General features: G+C 45.6%; 1 protein-coding gene across 4 annotated transcripts in view; it reads right to left on the minus strand.

Annotated features, from left to right (window-relative positions):
- Window positions 1-21,368, minus strand: part of HTR4 (5-hydroxytryptamine receptor 4) — a 92,329-nt gene that overhangs the window by 17,004 nt on the left and 53,957 nt on the right. The window contains exon 7 of one of the 4 annotated variants that reach the window (XM_072348103.1): window positions 210-1,019. The exons of 2 other annotated variants lie outside the window; for them this stretch is intronic. In XM_072348103.1, the coding sequence (XP_072204204.1) occupies window positions 983-1,019 (37 nt within the window). In that variant the 3' untranslated portion in view covers window positions 210-982. Of the gene's footprint in view, window positions 1-209; window positions 1,020-15,462; window positions 16,568-21,368 lie in introns of those variants that run through there. One more of the 4 variants, XM_072348104.1, reaches the window with a different exon arrangement.

Consider the following 21,368-nt stretch of genomic DNA (forward strand, 5'->3'; position numbering starts at 1 on the left):
CTGAATGCAACCATGCTAAATGAGTCACTGTCATGGGAAGCTTTCAGCAAAGGGTGGATGTGGCACTGAGGGACCTGGCTTAGTGGTGTGGTGGTGACAGGTTCACTGTTGGACCTGAGGATCTTAATGGTTTTTTCCAACCTTAACGAGTCTATGATAGACAAACTTGGTCAGTGAGGCTGCTGTAGCAAAGCTCCTGCAAAGGCACATTCCCCATGTGTGCCTCCATGAATTCAGCAGCCACAGCTGCTTTGCTTTGCCAGCTTGGAAATGCTCAGTTTCATCTTCTCCAGCTGTAAATCATGTTGCTTAATTAATCCTCATTAAGTGTTGTGGGCATCTCTCAAGCTCACTTAACTCTTTATTTAATTACAGCAGCGTAACATATAATGTTCTCTGTTTGAAGGGATGCTTTATGCAATGGTTTAATCCAGAAACTGAAAGAATTAATTAGTTCCTAGAATATGTCTCTAAACGGGTGGCTAATTAAGCTGTGTGTTTATCACAAGCGCCTGGACTCATCAGCCATCATAATCTACTGCTGATACTGCACGGAATCAGAAACGCACTGCATGGTTCTGTGGTTCTCAGATCTCTGTAGGCTCTTCCTCTTCTATCAGCCAAAGGCCTGGCCAACACACAGACAATCTCACAGGCTGCTCTTGTTCCAGAAGTGTCTCCCTGACAACTGCCCCGCTGCACCCCAGCCCTGGGGTCAGGATCTGACTCCTGCAGCATGGTTTCCATCTGTGCAGCTTTCTGCAATGCTCTTCTCCCTTTGCTGCAGCAGGTGCTCCCTCAGCAGCTCAACTGGAAGTGCACAGTGGGAACTGCAACAGGGCATGCTAGATGAGTGTTGTCTTCCTGCCCCATACAGACGCAGTCAAACACTCTTTGCACACAGAGCCTGACTGATCTTCTATGCAAAGTTCCATGAATGTTCAGTGCTGCTTCTTGAACTGAACAGGGTGGTTTAGATGCATCAACCCTTCCACGTGCAGGACACATGACTTTTGCTGCTAGGAGACAAAGCAGAACATGATGATCTTCAGAGACTCAAAAACAAGCGTCGAGAGGGAATTACTCCCAGGCAGCATGCAGCTTTCATTCATACTTCAGGAATCTGCTTCATCCAAATGGAGAGAAAATCCAGCTGGCCCCAAGCCCTCCCAAGCATAGATGCTGTTTTTCCGGTACATATGGCAGTACCATTCAAAGAGCTATGACAATGATGCTGTTTATAGCTCTGAAAATGGCGCTGCCATCTGCACCATGGCCGTGGCTCTGCTCCCCCGAGGCTCAGCACAGGGCAATCCCAGCCCTGCTCTTCCACCTGCTCCGTTGTCCTGCTCCTGCCTCAGAAGGTGGGTTAAATGAGAGTGGAGGTGTGGTTTGGGTTGAGAAATCCATGCCACCTTGATAGTCATTTTTTTTCCCTTTCCAGCTGGAGGACAGTTTTTGGCTGGATGTTTCCAGTTGCTCCTTGAGAGCAGTCTTAAAAACTGAAAGATTTGTGCTTTGCAAAATGATACTGACTCTCATTTGTGCTGCTGAGACATCTTCCAAGACAAGTCTGCTGTGTGACTACAACAATAACTGCCATCAGATATTATTGTTAACACCCTAAGGCTCCAGTGTAGGGAGAAAGATGGAAAGAAAGCCTTTCCTGCTCCTTGTTACTGATGATAGCCTGTGCTATGAGGAAGGCCTCACCTGGCCATGATACAGCCTGAGATTGTGCTGATTTGCACACATGTGAGATGACTTATGCCAGTGGAGTTCTGCTTGCTGTGTCCTTGTTCCTTCTTCCTTCCCAAAACGGACTTACTTTCTCTGTTGTCCTTTCCTCTAAGGAGGTGTTTTTGACTTTGACCAGAGAAGCATGAATGCCCACCAGACCAGACTGGTGAGGTTTTGTAACTGTTTTACACAGATATCGCTGACAATATAATGGAAAATCAAGAGTTTCCTCTGTAATTAGCATAGGGAAGGGAATGTGATGGTTAGAAGGAGCAAGTTTTGTAGTGATAGGTTCTGCACTCTGTTCTGTTTTGGCACAGATCTCAGTAAAGTTATTCCTCACTGGTAATGATATGAGAGAGCAGAAACACGGAGGCAGTGCAATGAAGATCTACAGGCTCCCACCCAGCCTGGGAATTTCTTGTTCTTTAGGGAAGCAGCAGTTATCTTTTACAGTTGTCCTGGCTCTTCTGTCTTGCCTTTTGACAGTGTTTCATTGGTACCGTGTGCCTGTCACTGATATATGTCTTCATCATCCTTGTTCATGATTTAGTCCTCAGATGCTGGGCATTCAGCACACATTAAAGGATGCTGTAGCTTTTTTATGATCTCCTCTGGACCCCTATCTCGTTCTCATTGTAAAGAACATTTTCTTTATATCCAATCCAAATATCCCGTACTTGGGTGTGAATCCAGGGCATAGTCTAACAGACCCTGGAATACCCTGGATTCTACTTCTAACCCTTCGAGTTTCAGTGAGGGATAAGAGGATGATGGAAGTTACTAATATTCACCCTCTTTTCTATTACTGTGCTCAGCTTTCCCTTCCTATTCAGCAAGGGAGCTTCTCTCTGTGTCTGAAGAATATTTCATGGCAGTCTCACTGTAAATTAGCACCTTACGTGATTTCTGCTAATTGCTTTCCAAAGACATTCTCCCTTGTTCCTGCGGGATTTCTTTTTTCTTTTGATCTTCCAAGGGATGATCCCTTTTCCCCACCAGCAGCTGGGAATTCTGCAGCACAGGAATTCAACAGCAAGTTGGGTACCAATGCTGGGAGCAGATTGCAGCCTGATCCTGATCATACTACAGCCTACTCAGGGGACCTGAATGTGGGAAACAGCAGATGGTGGAACCTGAAACTGCTTCCTCCACTGTGAACTTTGCACTCTTAAAGCAACTGTTGGAATCTGCTGTGTCTCTCCAATATGTGAATGTCCTACCAGAGAATAAATAAAATCTTTGAAGTGGGAAAGGAGGGAAATTCCTTGTCTGCCATAAATGTCTTGAGATAACTGTGGGTTTTTTGGTACTGGGAGGTGAAGTCTCCCCAGTGTCTGTGGCCTCAGCAGCCCAGTGCAGGGAGCACGGGCTGACAGCAATCAGTAACACAGGGGGGTTGTGGCTGTGTGACACTGAGGGGCTACACAGTGTGTGCCTGCTGATGGAGGAGGTTGGTCACATATCAGCTCTTGTCACCTGCCATCCCACTTTCAAGATGGGGAGATCCTCATGACCACCGGGGTTTTCTTGGTCCTGAAATGAGCTCTTCTCCTTTTTCTTACCTCTATTTCCAGCAGAAAGCCAATTTCACAGTATCTCCTGTTTAATTTTCAGCTAATTGGAGCTATGTTTTGAAGTGCTCGGCCCGAGGAGCATTCCTCTGTGATAGGAATCCAAACGAAAGCATACACCTCATCTGACAGAAGAGGATACCTACCAGCAGCCAGAAGGTATGAATGACTTTAGAGGCACTGGTGTCATTAGTCTTTCATAGTTGTTTGAGAAACTCCTGTGGCTATATCTAACATCTAGGAATTGTTAAATATCCTGTGTTTTATGCATGGTTCAGGCTTGCTCCAGCAAAGGGTGACAAAAATTTGTTCTGTCCTCACTGTGGTATGTGATATATGGTGCTGTGCAACGCCAATGTGAATTTAATACCAGCTCATTACTGCTCTCTGTCTTGCTATGTCTTATGTGGTACTTATTGTGGGATCATCCTGTGACTCAATGAGAACCAGCATCTAAATGCAGCACTGCTGCTCCACAGCACTCTGCAGCTGGAACCCTCAGTGTCCTGGAGATACATCCCCATGTGCCTGGGGTATCTGCCTCTACACCACAGATCTTAGGGAGCATGGCCATGGCTAGATGGGAACTGGTCTACTGCAGAACAGCAGGAGGAGCTTGGAGACAGAGGAACAGCCACAGTGAAGAGAGGAGGGAAGACATAGAGGCAGTAAAGGGAGAAAGGGAAAAAACAGACAGCTAATAGGGAAATGCTCTCTAGCTAGCCTGGCATTAAACACCAAGAAATTACCTTTCAGTAGTGTCAAAGCTAGAGCTATGTTCCCAGATCTTCTACTGGAAGGGAAACCTGTCTTTACAGCAACAGTTCTAACCGAATTAGAACTGTATGGGACATCAGGTGAGTTCATTTCCATATTCCTTACTGGGAATCCTTCAGCACCTCCTGCTCCTTGAGAATATCCTCTTTGATCTACTTGCAGGAGTGCTCTGCTGAGCCCATATTCTGACAGCTCCCCAGCAGTGCTCTAGGGAGAGGTTTGGTCGCTATGTAATGTCTTTCTCTTGCTGATTTCAGGCACAGCACTGGCGCATTTGGTTTGATGGTCTTCTTTTGTGGAAGCCACCCATATCTCATAATCAGAAGCCTAGAGGGTCGTATTTGGGTCCCTTAATTGCCACGATAACTGATGTGTTCACTGCTAGGAATTGAGATCTATGGAGGAATGTGGATTTGCCATGGATTCCTGGCTGGGGACCCTTGAGCCAGCTGACAGCTTTAGTACGTTGGAAATGTTGGTCTGTGTTTTAAGTACAGACAGGGGAGTAATTGTTGAGCTTGGTTTTTGTCACACTGCAGTGCAGGAATATGGTAGTTATTATTTAATTTTTAGTGAAGTTATAACTACATCTGGCCATTAGCCAACACCCAGTCCTAACTTTAAAAATGCACTGCTGTTGGCTGTGAACAGGATACTACTGGTTTCTCAATGGTTCTATGAAGTAGCAGAGAATTATCACTGCTTCTTCAAGCACTCAACTGCTGTAATTCCCACTCCTAGCCTTCCATTTTTCTCCTGACTGTCTGACAGAAGCTTGATAAAAGCACAAATGGAGAACACTTGAAACGTATCACCAACAGCAGTTCTGATGCAGAAAGTTGAGAGTTTCTTAGACCTTCTCATAAATGGAAATTGTATTGAATTTGATTGATTTTTATAGTTTTCCCTATTGGAAATATGGCCAGTGATTTACAGGTAGACCTTGGCCACTGATGTAGATTTGGATGTCACTGTTCTTTCAACCTGGGCTGACCTAGGGATGAAAGCATCTATCATCTGCCTACAGCACAAGGTCTTAATAAACGCTTCAACCAAGCTTTTTTATTGTTGTTTAGATGGAGTATTTCAGTTTTCTTGGTGGTTTTTATTGGGGGGAGGAGGTGGGAGGAGGAAGAAGGAGATCTAATCTTTTTTCTTAAGGTATAGGTAGAAAGAAAAGCCATACAACAGCTGATAACTTTCTCCAGTACCTCCGGTTGATGTTAGAAATGCATGCCTTATTTTCAGTACAACTATTCTAGTTTCAACTTGCAGTCACAGGATCCACTTTTCACTGCACTTTGTACAGAAGAATGTTATTTGTCAGCTATGATTAAAGACCAGCTTCTAATATGACCATTCTTTAATTTCTCACTTAAGCTTAAGATAAGCTTTCAAATATTTCATTACTTTGCATGCTTTGCTTTCCCTGAATTTTCTGGTTTGTTTTTGTCACATTCCTGTTCTGGGCACATCAGAACCCAATACAGCATATACAGAGGTCACTTCATTACTTCTGCTTGATATTCTTCTAGTTTTTTCATCCTTGGACATGAGTTGAACCTTCTGCCCTCCTGACCCAGGTGTGTGCTTTGCTGCCAGACCACGTCCAGCTGCCCATCCTTGGCTGCATACAGCCTTATCTACTGCAGACCTGGTAGATCATCCTCTGACACAATTCACCAGGACCAGAGAAGTGTTCCCTGATCCTCCAGCACCCACCTTAAAAGGGAGTTCGGGGAAATTGAGCAGAGCAAGTAGTAGAAATCCAGCAGCAGTTGGATAAATGCAATCTGCACAACCCTGCCTGGCTGTGGAGGGGATGAATAATGCCATAAGTTCATGGCATTGTAGAGGCACATCCAACAACCTGAGCAGAAAAGAATGGGAAGGTATTTTTTGTTTTTGTTTTCATATACTTATTCAAAAGTGTAAGCATCAGCTATAGCCTTCACTTCTCTGGGAAGTGGCAGATCCAGGCCTCATTCTGCAACAATTCTCAAAACCAAAACCTGTTCAATAAAGCTGTACATTCAGGAACAGGTGTGTGTGGTAGAAACTATTTGCCAAACAGAAAAAGGATAGAACAAGTCAGGAAATACATGTTATTTTGTAGGTTCAAAGAAAGTTTAATAGGCTGTGGAAGACTACGAGGTTTGTGCCAAACATTTGACAGCTCTCCTGATTGACAAGGAAAAGAGTTAGGAAAGGATCAACTGTGAGAAGGAAAAGACTTGCATGAGCAGAATGCCTGGCTTATTTTTTGCATCTACTTGCTTCTTTTTTTTTTAACACCTTTAATAACAGCCTTTTCCTTTGAGCCCAACAATATGCTTAAACTTCTGCATCTGTTCATCAAGTATTTTGAGAGCATCATACCACCTTCTTACATTCAGGTACATGATGTTGGGATCAGGATTTTATTCTCCTCCTTCTGACTTAAAATAGAGGTTGGAGGGAAGGCTTTGCAGTTACGTCTGTGTGACGCACTTGATTGCAGAAGTGAAGTATCTACAGAGCCCTGCTTTGGGCATTTTGGTACCTTGGCTTCCCCTCCAGAGGAACTCGTCTTTCTCTGCTGATTTCCCATGGCAAAAGGAACTTGACTTAAATGCCCCACTCCTTCCTTGTACCCTCTCTCCCCCATCCCTTGTTCTTCTCTCCCCCATCGACTGTCCCAGCTATGGGTCTATGAGGGATGCTGAGGGTGCATCTCCTGCCTGCAGAGGTGGCTGTGATGCTCCTGGTGGATGGAACTGAACAAACATCTTCATCTTCTTTCCTGACTGCACTGTGTTTTCAATGATGTAAAGCTGAGCTCTTTGAAGATCTCTTTGGTAACACTTCTTCATGTGCCATTCACAGCTGCTTTGTTGCCTACAAAGTAGTCGTTTAGTGCTCTTCTTGTCTCTGTGTTGTATCAAAGTGTTATAGAGTGCTTTCATTGCTAATAAATAGTAACTGTGGTGCTATAAAATGTTTTCAAAAGCACCACAGGGCACGAATCTCACTGCGTCAATTATATCTGCCTTTAATACTTTAACATAAACAGTTACTGTTTCTGCGCACAACCAGACAGCTTGCAGATCAATCAATGGTAAGATTATTCACACCTGTCATTAGTGTAAGACACTACCAGTTTCTTGGTTTTTCATTTAATCTCTGGTATAAATAAACACATCTCGCTCCATTTCTGGTAGCAATGTGGCATCCTCCCATTCCTTCCAAAGTGACAAATGCATTCCGTGTTCGCTTTGCTTCCTCCTTCCATAAAAGCAGATTCCTCTCATTTTTGCACTTGAGCAGCTGTTGTGTGTCTTTTCCAGAGGTGGAAAAAATGCTGCTAAGACCCAAACATTTAAACTACGAGAATGAGATAAACGAGGAAGCAACTTAAAAACCATTAACAATGATATGGGGCTGAAATGGCCCCTGATGGAGGGCAAGGAATCTGCCTTGTCTCTAGAAACCTCCGAATATTCTTGGAACTCTGATGTGTTTCATCCAAGGTGTGGATACCCTTCTGATTACACTTCCTGCTAAATGCAAAGGCTTGTAGTGAAATTTGATCTCAGATTCTAGGATTGCAGGAGGTTTGATGTTCAAAATGATGATGTAAGAAAATTTATCCAGGTTTATCCCTGCAGTGTGAGAACAAAGCCTCAGATATTGAAGAGCTCATACATTGCAAAGGAGAGGACTACAGCTCACCAGTAAAAGAGAGGCAATGCGTGGTTTAATGAGCTCTTTAGGCAAGAAAAATGTCAGTTAATCAGGATTAAATGGACTAAATGAAGACATAGGTTCAAAGGGAGAATCACTCTTCAAAGAAAACGCTCTAGAAAATTTCCCCGTTAATAGCAGAATGAACAATGGAGGCATCATAAACCAGGCATAGATCACATTAATAAAGATGCAGTCATAAAGCACAGCAAAACAGGAAGAACAGAGATGAGTTATAAAACCACATTCTAAATGGAACTACCTGAATTTTTAAAATGTTATGGATGATAATGGATGATAGTGAGGCCAGGGTACCCTGCATTTGCCAAAGAGCAAAGTAATTCAGAAGCAAGGACTGGAAATCATCAGCTAATGCCGTATTAGACTTACTGAGCTGTGTGTAATGTTAGTGTTTGCAAGACTCTTTGCACTCCCAAAAGCATACAGAAAAAAAATGATGGCATGTTTATTGGTGACAAAAACAAAACAAAGGCACATCTGCATCAATTCACAGGTCAGGTCATCTGTTCAAGATGCAAATGCACAGTGAGCAGCAGATGTTAGCAGCGAGAGTAATCTCTGCCATGCCTAATAAATAAAAGCAAAAGACTTGAAATGGCCAATGTACTATTCTGAAAGTGCAGTTAAGGGTGGAAAGATGCTCACAGCTGGCTAAGAGCTGAAATCACAGGTGGGTGAGCACGACAGACAGGCTCACAGCAGGAGGAACTGCTGCCTGTACCTGGTAAGCACTGGGAACAGGCAGGCTGGGTCTGGTGGCTGCGCTGCAATCAGAAATGCAGGCAGCAGTTAATGCTCATAAGTGAGGCAAAACGGCAACAGGCGATCAAATCACAGCAGGCATGGAGAGAGTCCCTGGGATTCCAAATTGGTGGCCAAAATGCCTGTGAGCAGCAGGCCTTGTCTCTGCCCCAGGCACACTGAAGATCTTATAAGTGGCTTTAGCTGCGGTGGGCAAATCTAGATGGGTAGGCAGCCTGGGAGACCTGTGCTTTGCTGGAGACTTTGTGCTGTAAGTACATCCCTTTGCTGCAGCTGCCTTCTGCCAAAGTTTACAAATCAAAGATAATGGCCTGAAAAATTGAAAAAGCTCACCAGGATTCACAGTCAAAAGTGAAAACAAATCTCAAAAGCCAAGATGTTAAACAGCAGTGCCATTCGGAGAAGGCAAAGTATGTTTTACAAGTGGGAATGAGATGTGCTTATCCCTGCTTCAGGCAGCAGTCACTGGAGGTGAAAGATGCTCCTCCCTGAAGTACCAGCCCCAGCACAGGAGGCTTTTTTGGCTTTTTGGCATCTGATTTTTCTTCCAAAATCTTGTGTGATCCATAAGAAAAACAAGCTGCTGGGATTTTTATTAGGTAGTGGAGACAAGTACCATGAGGAGATGGCAGGGCATGATGCGGGGGATGAGGAGGGAGCGTGTGAAGAGAGACTGAGAAATAAAGAGAAGGGAAAAGCCTGACATAAGAGAAGTTAACTGAGGATGCCTGAGAACCCACAGACCTGTTTCCTGGGAGAAGCTGGGGTGGTGGGTGAGGGTTGATCATCTTAAGGTATTTCCCTGATATAAGAAAGGTGGAGCTCTCAAATGTCACTGAACACTGACTGTGGTGAACTTGTATTCAGATTTTACTCTCCAGTAATTCACTTCAACTCACCATCTCTGCAAACACGTGACTTAAAACACTCTCTGTGTCCGCAGGGTTTCTGCCCTCTGGTTACTGTTCACTGTGCCAGTGTTTATCTTTTGCTAGGAGGGGGTGGACCCTGGAATCTTCCCCATGTGCATCCTTATGGCATTCAGGTAAATGAACAGCCTTTTCTAAAAACTCAGAAAGCTTTTTGTGCACTGATCAGAAAGGAAGAGAGTTATTAAAAACTGGGGAAAAAAAAAATAAAAATTAACCTAATATTAAAATGCTCTTAAGCAATTAGCCCTGAATTTTAGAGATATGTGCTGCTACCAATGAATAATGTAATCTAATAATAATTACTTGGATTTATATAGTGTTTCTAACCCTGCGGTATGCAGAGCTCTTTGTCTAAGAACACCTTGGCTGACAAAATGTGGAGAGGTGGGAAACAGTTGGTCCACAGCACTCAGCAGAGCTGTGCAGAGGTCTCAGCTGGGAGATACACAGAAGGGAAGTAGGTGGACAGTAGATTGCTTTCCAAAAGAGGATTCTGTTCAGATAACAAAATTAGTTGCACAACTTCCTTGAGCTCCTCTTGTGGTCGACAGGCCCAGCCCAACAGGCAGCAGGCTGCTCAGTGCAGCTGGAGCAGAGCCCTGCACACAGCTCTGTCCATCTCACTGCACCCTCCCAGCACCCACTGCTCTGTTGATAAAGTTATATTCCCAGCACAGGGCACAGTGCTGTTAGGGTCAGCAAAATGTCACTGCATGAGTGAGAATTCATTTCTCAGCAGCAACTTTCTGCTTTAGGTGTATAAACCTGAATACATCCCTAGCATAGTGCTGCTGATTTAGGAAGCAGGGCTGGGATTAAATTAGGCAATTCTATAATTGTGCTTCCTGTCAGCAAGGACTGGGCCGAAATCAGATTAGAGCTTTTCCCACCAGATCTTGCTCTGTTTCTTCAATGAGACCTCCAAACCAATTTAAACAACCATTCAAATAGCCTCATGCAGAATGGGGCCACTTGCTTTACTCCCAGGAGACCTGCAAGGATGGAAGATGTGGAAATCCAGCCCATCTTTATGAAGCATGTTCATCAGGCAGCCAGTCCCACATCCCTCCTTCTGCTGTGCACTCCCATGCTGATTCCTGGTGCTGCCTTGTGAAGTAGAGAGGAATGTTGGGGATGTACTGGCTGTTACAGAAGCTGGCTTTGCAAAGCAGAGAGAAATAAGAAACAGTCATGCATGAGAAATGCCAGAGAGGTTTAATTGGAAAAGACAACAAGTAATGCAAGTTATTTAAAGTTTCCATTTGAATAACAGAGACAGTGAAGTGAAACCCAGCAGTAATTGCACAGAGAGGAGACACTGACTTGCAGCACTTCTGGCCATCCCCAAGGCTTCTTTCCCCTGCTGGCTTTTCACGTTGCTTTTCACCCTTCCCTCCAGCACTATCCTCCGACAGCACTGCAGGGGCTGCTCACAGCTGGGTTGCTGCAAACTTCTGTAAACCAAATTACTTTCCATTTTCATAGGTGATAAACAGATAAAGCAATGCTTTATGGAGCAGCTGGGCTGAGCCAGGGAGGTTCTACTGGTGATGGGCAGAAAGAGCAAGCAGGAGGTCAGGAGCAGCCCAGCTCCCTGAGCAGCCCAGAGAGCACCAATTCCCTTGGCTTCCTGCAGGAAGGGCTCTCCTGGGGACCCACACATTCTATGCAGGTCACACCACCACCAGGTGCTGCTGAACCAGGAGTCAGCCGCTCCTCAGGAGGGCACAGATCAGGGCAACACATTACAGAAGTAAATCTCAGACCAAAAAGTAAGCAGTAATGAGGATTCTGCCCCACCAGGATACAGCAATAGGCTTCATTACCCAAAGCGCAAGCCATGCAATTAAAAATTGACAAAAATCAGTTGATCATTCAGTCACTTCCAAGCCCAAGGTGCCCTTCAACCCCTCAGTCTCCCTACCAGCAACAAACCAACGCAGAACAGAACTTCTGATCCTGAGTCTTGTATTAGGCCAAATAACAAAAGGGGTTTTATCACAGCTCTAATCTTTTTCCAATATACAGACATATTGAAAGAGATTGCCTTACTGAAATTGAAGGAAACTGTGGTATTTTAAAACCTTAATCTCCTTTCTCCTCTGTAGGAAATAAGATAAATGTCTTGATTTCATTCCGTACAATTACAAGAAGCTTTCCTTTCATCAAAAGTTCTCCTTTTTCTGTGGCAAGGTATTTGTGGAGCTGTGTATGAGGCTTCAGCCCACTGTATGTGTACTTATGGGCAGGAGAGGCAAGTTTTGGTTGAAGGAAGTCATCAGCATACTGAAGAAGCATCCCAGCAGGAGCTGGTCTGTACTGGTATGGGCAATGGGATGGGCTGGTGGGGGCTGGTAGGAGCTGGTGGGGCTGCTGAGTGGTCAGAGAGGACCAAAGGCTGGGTGATGGGTTCACACACTACCCACAGAAGGCAGAGGGAGCTGATGCAGGGTGCTGAGGTTGTCCCACACCTTCCCCTCCACTTTCTTCCTTTTCCATCTTTTTCAATTGTCAAGAAAGATCCAAGCACTATTCTGCTTTTAAATTTAGCACAGATCCCTAGGAAAGAAAAAGCAGGGAAGAGGTGGGAGGAAGAACCTTTCCCCGCACTTGAAAGATGACAGCTGAGGGAGAAGAAATTAGTGTCTCGACATCCTACCCTGGGGATAGCCCAGCTTCATTAAAAGCCTATCACATTTACAAATAAAAAGGCTTCAGCAATAACTTTAGAAAACACCCACAGTAAAAAAATAAGTCAGCTCCCACACAAGCTGGAGGTGCACTGCTTGCTGCAATGCTGGTGGCTGCTGTGCTGCAGGAACCGCTGCCTTGCAGCCCAAACACTGGGCTGAGCACAGCAGGGACGCTGCCCTGACACCACTGCACTCCCATTGCTGTTCCCAGCTGCAATATCCTGCTGCACACCAGGTGTCTGCCATCAATTAGTGGTGCAAATCACACTCCTTGTTTTTCAGGCCGTGCTGGAGGTCCCCTCCTATTGCAGCTCTTGGCCTTTGTGCTCCTTCTCCTGATGTCCGGATTCCAGGCTGTGCTGCAGAAGCATCAGGTTTACATCAGCTTCCTGATGTGGACATTGGCCACAGGATGCCCCATGCACACCCAGATGTGTAAAAGTCAAGTGAAACAGAAATCCATGCAGCTTACTTCAGAAGAGAAAGAGGGGAAAGGAAGGAGAAGCTGACATCCATTTCTGGCTTGTAGGCCTTCAGATGCTGCACAGAGCAAAACACAACAACTCCTTCTCCCTGTGTGCAACTCTCTTATTGTTATGGTGTGAACTTTTACTGCTGTTGAACAGCTGAATTCCCAGATCCCCATCTTCTCTGCATAACAGCTTGCATAATCTCACTCAGCATTTCCTGGGTCAGCCCGTATCTTCTGTTTGAGCTATCACAAACCCCTGGGTATTTATAGCTTCCTTGTCCTGCTTGTGAGCCTTTACACTGCCAGTCAGTGTTTGTGAGTGCTATGACTGTAGGGAAGATTGCTGCCAAGTTGTAAATTCGTGCCAAGGAAGTTGGAACATAAGTTTGATTGCAAATATTGGCAAAGCTTCATGAAAAACTACAAGAAAGCTCCTCCAAGAAATTACAGAACTCTTTTATCTGTTATTGAGTCTAATCATCTCATATATTTTTATAGAATACCTTTTTGGAATTGCAGCTAACGAAATTCAAGGGAAAACCAGATTATCTCCTGACAAACATTAATGCTATTGGCAAAGAATAAGACCTACTGAATGCAATATTCTTAATGCTGCTGGTCTGAGTCCTCCCTGGTACAAAACTGTCCCCTTCTCACACTACATTTAACTACTTTGTCCAGCCTGGATTTAAACTGCAGAAGGAGATGATATGTCAGTATACTTTGCACATGCTATCAGATAGCTGCCCTGAAAAATAAATGGGGAAATAAAAGCAAAGGCACAAATAATGAAATGTATTTGGGGGCCATGGGCAGTCTGTTGGAGGCTCCCAAGAGCCCATGGGCTGCTTCTGGTCTCCACAGAGATCAGAATTAAGGGCAAAGTGGGGCTTTGTGGGATCCCACCTGCTGACACAATCATATCATACAATGATACGACTTTTGTATATTCATCAAGCTTTAGCTTGCTAAAAGTTAGCCATTTCCCCCCACTAGTCTTAGGGAGAGCATGTTCCAAAACATCACTGCCTCGATGGCCAGAAGCTTTTTTCTGATTCCATGCTTGAATTTATTCCTGGCCACTTTCTTCTTTTTTTTTGCCTTGTGCCAGCATTACTCCTCAGTTCAAATGCTTCTTCTCCCTTTCCAGTCCTAACCCCTTTGAAGTACTGTTAGGCAGCAAGCAGACCCCTATGGTTACCTCTATGGATTACACTAAAAATGCCTTTATCGGTATAATACTTCACACCTTGGGATGGAGTTCCTCTCCTTGCCATGGCTCAGTACTGAACAGAAAGACCCTGGGTCTCCCTGTGATACCTTCCTGCAGTACTTGACTATATGGCCATGCCTGATGCTGTACTCACAGACATGCGGTCCTGGTGAAAAGGGCTGCCTGACATCACCCATAGATGTCAGCACAGCATACCCAGGCACCTACAGCTGACAAAAAATGTCACTCCTGCATTTTAAAGACAAGTCCACCAACAAAGTTCTCTCAATTAGATAAAAAAGTTCCTTCATTTCTCCTGTGCCTCTTGTTGAGCACTGGAGCATCCCTAAGGACAGAACTCCTCACACAGAGGTTCCTATCTGGTCCTACAGCCACTGCAGAGCAGAGCACCATGGTCTGCCTTGCATGCAAACATAATGTTTGCATCGGTTTGCTAAGATGAAGCAAAATAAAACCCTGTCGACACAGACAGAACTCAAAATCCCACTCTGAATACATGCAAAGACACTAGACGCACCTAGACAGTATTTCATCAGATTCTCTGGAAACAAAAACCTTCACATCTTCCCTCTAAACTCCTATCTAAAAGAGGAATTACATGGAAGCAAAACTGCAGGGGATGGAGATGCCGGGGGATGTCTCAATCCTTTGCTCAGAAAATCTCTAAAAAGAATTTAGTGGGAATGTGCTTCGTTTACTTTGCAAACATGAATTTCTTGCTTATTGGCTCCCAACAGTAAGTGACAGCTGGAGAAATTACAGCTGGCGTCCTAAAGCTCCGTAGCCTGTACTTGCTCCAAGTCTTGCCAGCACAGCAAAATGTCTGCTGGTGTTGGTGTGCCTCCAAAATGATCTATGGCAATCCAGCATGGAACTGCAAACAATGAGACAATGAAGGGAACAGCAGATTGAATCCAAATGATCCATCTTGTGGCTAATGACCTTCTAGAGAAGAAGATGATGCACTGTGTCAGAGCTCTGATCCATATTGCTGGACCATTAAAATTCCCAGGCAGTTCCTGCCAGGCAGAAGTTCTGGCCAGTTCTGATTACGGTTTCACCAAGGGCAGGCATGCCTGACCAATGGATGACCTTCTGTGATGGAGTGATGGCACCAATGGACAAAGGATGGACAACTGATGCCATGTACCCTGACTTGTTCGTGGCTTTTGACATGGTCCTGCCAGAGGGCAGTTGTTGATGACACTATGTTTGGGTGGAGGCCAGTCATGAGACTTGGACACACTCAAGAAGTGGACACATGAGAATCTAATGAGATTTAATTAAGAGCTCAGTGAGTGTATGGGAGCTGCTGAGTCACAGCCTGAACCACTGACTGAGCACCTGCAGAAAGTACCTGGTCAGCCCTGGGAGCACAGGTGAAGGCAATTCAGCTGTGTGAGCAGAAGGGCTGCAGCCTGGCAGCACCTCTCTTAGACCTCATTTAAGGGCTGACTGCCACTGGGGAAGGATCTCTTTCTGGAGTTCCTTCCTTAGTGAAGCTTTCCCTTGTGAACCTGCAATCTTCTGATACAGGTGGGCAATCTTCTTCCCTTCCTTTGTAGCACCTTTCTATCACGCTGGTTGTTCTGTCATCGCACCTTTGATGTAACACCTTTCCCATTGTATTGATCTGTCCAATTGCTACTGTGAGCACCGTGATCCTACATGCTGCTTGCCTATTTCTCCTTAAGCACAGAAAACAAAACCAAAGCTACAACCCTCAGATGCCCAAGAACCAGTAATAGCGAGTTTTACTCATTCACCTTATTTGGTGGAGCTCAGTGCCCTGCCAGTGCAAGGAGCTGGCTTTGAAGCTGCATGTACTACTTCTGGGAGACCCTGTGTTTCAGTCTAGCCCTTTACCTGTTATCTCTGGGCCAGATTTTGCAAGCCTGTCCAAGCAAAGTTGTGCATGTATTGAAATAGATGATCTGGATGATCTTTTTTTTTCCCCTCTCAAAGCAGCAGCAAGGCCCTTCCTTGGCTGTGGCCAGCTGCTGTAGCCAGGAGATGGATCCCAGGTCCATGTAGCACCCTACCCTCTTGCTTTCAGCAGCACAAAGAGAGCCAGGATGCAACGCCTCCCAAAACACAGCCCTTGAACATCTCCTTTCCAGAAACTTCTTCCTGCTGGCTTATGCAACAAGTTGTTTCCATGTTCATGGGTCTATGTGCAAAGAAGAAGAAGAGCAAAAAGAAATATTTAGTATGATGTAGCAATGGCTGAGCTGGGCCCAGGCCCCTGCTGCTGTTTCTGTATGCTTTCTGTGGACTTATTGGGGTGGGCAGTGAGCTCATCCCATCCATGCTCCATATCACTGCCGTCTCTCCTTCCTCCAGTAGCCACTGTTATTCCATGGGGAAAGGTGGTAGTGAAGGTGTGTGTTCCCCAGCTGAAGCTCAATGCACCTTTTTGACATCAAGGGATGGCCCTGAGTCAAGAGAGCCAGAGAAGAGGTGAATGAGCAGCGAGGAGGGGCTGCACTTCCAAGCTGTGGTCTGCAGGCTGTCCAGATGCCAGGGCTCCATATGCAGCTGCTTGGGCTGCGTGGGAGTGGCTGTAGCACAGGGCTGTCCCACCCTGACTGCTTTGCTCTGCCTCGGGAATTCCATGGTCTCTGTGACTGCCTTAATGCCTGAGGAAGGATAAGAGATAAGAGGAACAGGAGGAGGCAGGAGAGCAGGATTCTACCTGTAAGCCCAGCAGTGGAGACTCTGTACTGGCAGCCCAGTGGACAGGAGGGCTCCAGGACCAATCTGACTGTTCAGGGGCAGCCTCTTTATTCTTTGTTTCAATGGTTTTTGGAAGTAATGCAATCCAATCAGCCCATCCACCCAACTGAGCACTGAAGCCTCTGTCCCAGAGTCTCCTCTGCTCCTGGCTGGGAAAGGGAAAAGAGGGAGTAAGTGCTCCTGCCAACGTTGCAATGTTTTCCCTTCCAGACTGGAAACAGCAGCGCAGTGCTACGATCCCTGCATGCACCCTACCCTGTATCAAACCCAGTGGAGCAGGAGCGAGGTGGGCACAGTGCTGCTCACACAGTCCCACAGCAGCACCTCTGAGCCGTGCTTCCCTGCAGCCAGGGAAGACTTCTTATTCCAATGCAGCTGCAAGCCAGGGAGCTGCTACACTTCTGCAAGCTGAGGAGCCAAGCGGTGCAATGCCTGCTCAGATTTACTGACTCCATCACTCACATTCCCCACAGGGGCCAATAAGGCTCCACAGCTGCACGCCGGCACTGAGTGCTGGCTGTATGCTGTGATTTACTGTGCTCTTCTCCCCGTGCCTTGTGCACCTTCAGAGTGCTAACATGAGTGTGGGCTGATTGGGTTATTTATTTAATTCTGTATTTACAAGGACAATGAACTTCCAGTCCCCAAAGCTTCATGCTGCTTTTCTTCTCCCCCTAGTTTGTTTTTCTTGGCTCTTCTAAAAGGAAAATTGGGATGTATTTTACTTTGGAGAAATGACATTGGCATCAGCCTTGTCTGAGAAGGCCTCTTCGTGCTGGAAAATGAGTAAATAAAGCACTCACTATAGCTTTCCCAGAAGAGATTAACACTGCTCTGTGCTGAGTATTGCACCTCTGGACAGAAATGGGGAACACACCAAAGGGACGTACTTGACCCAGACATTCCAGAGTTTGTCTCCTCTGATCATTGCTCAATTTTACTTTACTTTCTCTGCTGTGGCAAAATTTCAGAGTTTGATTTATCCAAGAATTCAAGCACTACTGAGCTGGGTTCCAATCCCTTTGTGCAGGAGGAGAGTTTAATGATTCCCAAAGTTATGAGCTCTTTGCTTTGTCTTAACCAAATATCTACGCATAATGAAAGACATGCAAGCAATATGTTTAAAGCGGGGAGCAGCATGTTTCAGATAATCATAGCATTTTGTTTTCACTCTGGTGGTGCACAGGACTCCTGAACACATGCTGGATAACACGAGTTATCCAGAAAGGCGTATGCACTGCTGTGAATTATTTTGCTTATTTTTGCATTATGTTAGCTGAGAGCTCGTTGTAAATTCTCCTATCCACTTATTAGTCAGAATGATCCCCAAATCCTTCCCATGCACAGTATTTCAAACCACAGCCTCTTAGAACTGCAAACTGCAAATTCGTTTCTATATTTATACTCATAGATAAATAGAAATTCATTTTTATATATTACACAGTCGTGCTGCAACCAAAGAAACAAACCTCTGTATATGATATGTGAGTTGCAATCTCAGCCTTGGAAAATTGAGTAGTGTATGAATTTCGGATAGCATCCACACCTGCAGATTTCAATTTACTATTCGCATGTGTCCCACCTAAACTGCAATTGATAGTACACATCAGAAGTGAAATAGGAGAATACAAAGGCCCAAAAATACATGTTCTGGCAGTTCCCATGTGTGCAGAAAGCAAGCTCTAAAAACAGGAAAGCAGAAAATCTTCTTTCACAGCTGAATGAATATTTAATTCTACTGCTCTTGTCCATTGTACAGGCAGATCCAGCTCTAATTAATCTTGTCTCTTGCCTGTTTGTGACATCTTCTGACCACGTCTTGCACCATGTCTTACCCTGCCCAATGAATGGGCATCTCCATCACTTGATGTCACCATTCAAGAGTAAAATGGGTGATTGGAAATTCTTTCCCCATCTTTTGCTTTATTTAGGGAGAAAACAGGGTAGCTGCTGGGGTTTCAGACAGCTGTGTCCCCCTCCCATTGTGGTAAGGCAGCTGAGCTGCGTGCAGCCTGCCCATCCCAGCAGGCATGCAACCAGCCCCAGGTGTGCTGTGCAAAGCCTCTCCCTGCCAGCTCATCCAGAGCACCGCAGTCTTCACAGATCAATTGAAAAACAAATTAAGGAAAGGATGAGGAGCGCCTCCCAACCAGCCTGTCAGTCTGAGTTGATGGGGTCTGCCTCTTCTCACCACTGCTGTTTATTGCACTCTGCTACTTCTTTTTTTCTCCCCCATTCTTAAAACAAACATGAAAAATCCCCAAATAGGAACATTGGAACATTTTTGGCTCAAAAGTTATCAGAAGAAAAAATGAAGAAATGGCTTCTTCTCTGGAAGGTGCTCACAGGTCAGACACATCTGAGAGCAAGAGCCTGAATTTGACCTTTAATGAGGATGAGTGCACTGTTGGCACTTGGACAAACACAAGTGAGTTGGTTGTAGGCAAAGGAAAAATGGTTCAGATATTATCAAGATTGGATGTGGGGAGGGGTTAGAAGACCAAGTCCTGTTCCACCACTCCTGAATCCCCTTGAGGCTGAGAGATTCATTCAGCTTAATACAGAACTGCAGACCTTTGGGGGTGAAAGCTGGCCCTGCATTCAGCACAAGGACTCTCCGTGCTCTTCCTGCTGGGGTACAAGACACAGCTGCAGCATCCCTCTTGCACAACTTCCCCCCATTTGCAGAGGCTCTTAGTCAGGTGGAAACAACTCTGAGCCCCCAAGCCTCTTTGCAGCTGGGTTGGTATGAGGCCAGCCCGTAGCTTTTAGGGAGGTTTCAATACTTCAGCTGCTGGGCACAGTATTTCCAAGTTATAAAGCAAATGTGCATTACATCCTGAGATAACCTGCCTCTCTGAATCTCTTTTACCTGAGCTGAGTCCAAACTGTTCTGTGTTTAATAGAGAAGCACTAAAGAATTCAGAATTCTGAAAGTGAGATTAAGTCCAGAGACTACAATTAGGCTTTCCTTCAATCCCTATGTCTCTGTCACCAGCAGTGCATAATCTGCACAGGAGTGGAAGTTGTGCTTTTCTCATCTGCTACAAAGCTGAGGAAAACAGAAAATAATTGTGTCTGAAATGCTGATGAAGAGCAGTGATGCTCAGCAGCCCCCAGTGCCTTTCTCTGCAAGAGGGGTGACACAGAAAGGCAGGAGGGAATGCAGGCTGTGCCTGCAGTGAGCTGAAGGGAGGGGACCCACTTGTATCTATAAAGTAACTCGTAAAAACTAGAAGTGAACAAGATGCCCTATGCAGAGTTAGTTCTTGTGAAGCATTTTGTAGTGTTTCTCACATTTAGATTGACAGGATTGTAGCAAGGCATGCAGTCCTCAGTCTTTGTTATTTATTTCCATGGAGGACTTGCTTACAGGAGCCATATGGTACAAGCATGAGGGGAGGAGCTGGAAATTGGAGTACTTTCACAAGAAGTACCTTGCTGCAGCACTTACTAGACCAAACAGACACCACTCACTCTTTCTCTGTGCTTAGGCCAAAGAACTGGCCAGGTAAGCACTAGAATCATAGAACCTCAGAATTTCTTGGATTGGAAAATCCCACAAGAATCATCAAATCCAACTCCTGGCTGCACATAGCACCACCTAAAACTCAAACCATATTTCTGAGCATCATCTAAACACTCCTTGAACTCTGACAGGTTTGAGGTCGTGACCACAGCATGCAGCCCCCCACCACTGGTGGCCAAAGCAAACCCTTTTCTTTTCCCTGCACACAGCCACATTCCCAGTGCTTGTCCCTGCAGCTTCCAGCCTCCTTCTGCAGCTTAGCAGCATCTGCCTCATCCCCATCCACACAGCTCTGACACAGGCTCAGCATGGCACCGTGCCCTGCATCTATCACAGGCAGAGGGCTCTGGGACCTTAGCCCTTGGGCAGCTTTTCCTCAGCAGAAGATATAGTTCGTAATGTCCTTCATGGTGTAAAAAGCATGAGAGGCCTGTCTCAGGGTTGTGGCAAGCCCTGCCCTGTCTCCCATCCATTAAACAACCCAGGACTCTTCCCAGAACTTACAGAAAGGAGCTGGGTGCAAATCAGACACAAACCAAGAGATGAGGCACAGCTGGAAGCATGATTTTTTTTTTTTCTCCAGACAGGTTCAGCTCTGAAAACAAACACTGTTACGGAGCCCTTATCTGCAAGCAAGGAGTCATGAATCCATCTACCACAAGAACCAAATAGCTCTCAGGCAGTTGCACAGAAACACCTGTGGATTTTCTTTCAGAGAATACAGCTCATTCTGACATTACTGGAGATAACTGTTCCTCCCTCCCTTCCTCAGTGCTCTGCCTCCCCTGCTCATGAGGAGAAGGCAGCAGAGGTTGTGTCCCAGCACAGAACCCGCTGCCATCCCACCATACAGTCCTCTTGCAAAAAACACCATGGCAGGACACAAAGGATGGATGTGTGAGGTGTGTGGGGTTCACATTCCCTGGGATCCCACAGTGCCATGCTTTGCTTTTCATCACTTCAGGAGCAGCAGCACTGGCCGGCGGGTCTATAAAGGCAGAATCTGAGGAGAAGTGGCAATGAGAGCACCTTGGTCCCTCTGCCAGAGCAAAGGGAGTGGGCAGCCTCCCACAAGGTGCTCCCCCTGCAGTCAAATTGTTCTTCTCAGTAAGAGCAATAGCACATTCAGCATGCATGCACAACTACTGCCTCCTCCCAACTGTTTCCTGAACACC

Source organism: Excalfactoria chinensis, chromosome 13, assembly GCF_039878825.1.
Source record: "Excalfactoria chinensis isolate bCotChi1 chromosome 13, bCotChi1.hap2, whole genome shotgun sequence".
Taxonomy (NCBI): domain Eukaryota; kingdom Metazoa; phylum Chordata; class Aves; order Galliformes; family Phasianidae; genus Excalfactoria; species Excalfactoria chinensis.